A 2,639-nucleotide genomic window follows, 5' to 3' on the forward strand; every position below is an offset into this window, starting at 1 on the left:
CTAGTTGGGCATGATAGCTCATGCCTGTAATCCCAGCACTTTGGGAGGCCGAGGTGGGTGGATTACCTGAGCTCAGGAGTTCCAGATCGCCCTGGGCAATACGGCAAAACCCTGTCTCTGCAGAATTTAAAAGAAAAAAAAAAAATCCTTACATATAATTATTTGCATGTCTTATAGACATATGAAGGAAAAAATAAATTACTATAGGTAGAATGGCTGGAACAAAGTGTATGTGCATTTTTAATTTTAACGAGCATTGCCAGATTCTCTCCAGAAAGCCTCTATCACTTTATCCACCTCACTAATAGTGTAAAAGAAGTCTCCGATTCCCCATATTTTTCATACAGGTGATGTAATATAGAGACTTGAGAACCATCACATTAGGTTATATATGATTCATTAAAGTTTGAAAATTAATAATGACATGTTGCCTGTGTATGTCCAGTTTTATTACTAGACATAAGGTCAAAGTAGGCATTTTAGGCTTCTTGTCTGAAGAAAAGAAGAGTGTTATTATTAAGCTGTTATACCTTAAACATCAAACCCAGATATGTTACAAATTCTGTTTCTACTCAATGGAAGATTCTTCACTCAACTCAAATTCACCTATGTTAACACTGATTTTTGGCAAAAGACTTTGCTTTTATCTCTATGCTCTCTATCCTAAAGGTAGAGTCTTTAGTAAGCATGTGTTTTTATTTTTATTGTTTAGAGAAGAGGTCTCCTTTGTCGCTCGGGCTGGACTCCCAACTCCTGGGCTCAAGTGATCCTCCTGCCTCAGCCTCTCAAGTAACTGTGACTGCAGACATGTGCCAGCACACTCAGCTAAGCACTTCAAGTACAGATAAGGCATTAAGAGAGAAGCAAAACTAATATGTGACAAGAGGCAGTTTAGAAATAGAAGAATTTTGTGGAGAATAATCCCAATTTAAGACCAAGATATTTATATAATGCTTTAATTCCAATGTAACCTAATTATTTAATAATGACAACCTTTTCTTCAGACAAGAAGCTTAAAATGTCCTACTTCAACCTCAACTCTAGGTGAAGTCAACAAACAAGACACCATTTTCCTTAGGTTACCTTATTTGGCAGGGTATTAAAGCAATAACACACTAGCGCTATTCTCCTGCCTCAGCCTCCTGAGTAGCTGGGATTACAGGCATGTGCCACCACACCTGGCTAATTTTGTATTTTTAGTAGAGACAGGGTTTCTCCATGTTGGTCAGGCTGGTTTCAAACTCCCATCCTCAGGTGGTCTGCCCGTCTCGGCCTCCCAAAGTGCTGGGATTACAGGAGTGAGCCACTGCGCCTAGCCTCTAATTTTAATTTTTAAGTTGTTTATTATTATTTATTTTAATCACAAAGAAGCAATTCATGAGGATCCACAAGAACAGGCAGTACTCCTTAACCACTAAAAGTAAAATAACAAACAATTTTCTTTATATATTGCGTGGGAGAAAGTCTCTAGTTACACAACAAAACCACCGCTCTAAATACACTCACTTCAACAACAACAATAAAAACACACTGAAATTACAACCAAGTGATACGATGTCACATGCACACCACACTGACCACAGAGTCTGGCACTAATTACAAAGATGTTACTTACTACATCATTTTCCAAAGCCTCAAGTTCCTCATTGGCTGTGAGTTCACCTGCATCCCAGGGCTCCAGGTCCTTCTCTTTGTGTTCGCCATTCACTTTAGCACTGATAGCAGAGTCAGTAAAAGCATCTGTAAAGAATGGTTTTGGTTGAAAGTTCATATAATCGGACAATTAGCTACACTCACACACATGAATGACCAACAAAGACATATGTTAAAAAACAATTATGAAAAGTGAATTTCACATAATTGTTTAACTTAAAATCTAACAGAAACATTTATTCAACATAATTTTTTAGGCTGATGGAAACAAAAGACAAATGTACTAAAATAAAGGTAAACTTGGCCAGGCTCACACCTATAATCCCAGCACTTTGGGAGGCTGAGGCGGACAGATCACAAGCTGAAGAGATAGAGAACATCCCGGAAAATATGGTGAAACCCCATCTCTACTAAAAATACAAAAATTAGCCAGGCATGGTTGCGTATGCCTATAGTCCCAGCTACTCAAGAGGCTGAGGCAGGGGAATCACTTGATCCCAGGAGGCGGGGTTGCAGTGAGCCGAGATCACGCCATTGCACTCCAGCCTGGCAACAGAGCAAGACTCTATCTCAAAAAATAAAAAATAAAGGTAAACATAAAACTTATGTACGTCAAGATAAACTGCTATCTAAACTGATACGAAGAGCAACATTCAGTAAAAGTATGCTTTCACATTTAATTTAGTAAATAGAATCATAGATGACTATTAGTAAAGGCATTTTCTTCTCATATAATTTTAAGCCACATGAAGCATATTTTAATGTATTGACATAATTCATTAAATTACATTATAGGTAATTATTCAGCCAAGTGACCAAGAAAATTTCTATCAATTTATCTAAAATCTCTTTTTTTTGTTTTTCTTTTTTGAGACAGAGTCTTGCTTTTTTGCCCAGGCTGGAGTGCAATAGCGCCATGTCAGCTCACTGCAACCACTGCCTTCCGGGTTCAAGCAATTTTCCTGCCTCAGCCTCCTGAGTAGCTG

At 38.1% G+C, this 2,639-nt stretch overlaps 1 protein-coding gene across 21 annotated transcripts in view; it reads right to left on the reverse strand.

The window, feature by feature from the left end:
• ATXN2 (ataxin 2) overlaps positions 1-2,639 on the reverse strand; it is a 153,654-nt gene that overhangs the window by 70,903 nt on the left and 80,112 nt on the right. For all 21 annotated transcript variants that reach the window (XM_017542443.2, XM_017542448.2, XM_017542399.2 and 18 more), the window contains one exon: positions 1,616-1,740. In XM_017542443.2, coding sequence (XP_017397932.1) covers positions 1,616-1,740 — 125 coding nt within the window. The remainder of the gene's footprint in view (positions 1-1,615; positions 1,741-2,639) is intronic.

Source organism: Cebus imitator, unplaced genomic scaffold (genome assembly GCF_001604975.1).
Source record: "Cebus imitator isolate Cc_AM_T3 unplaced genomic scaffold, Cebus_imitator-1.0 Scaffold8, whole genome shotgun sequence".
NCBI lineage: Eukaryota > Metazoa > Chordata > Mammalia > Primates > Cebidae > Cebus > Cebus imitator.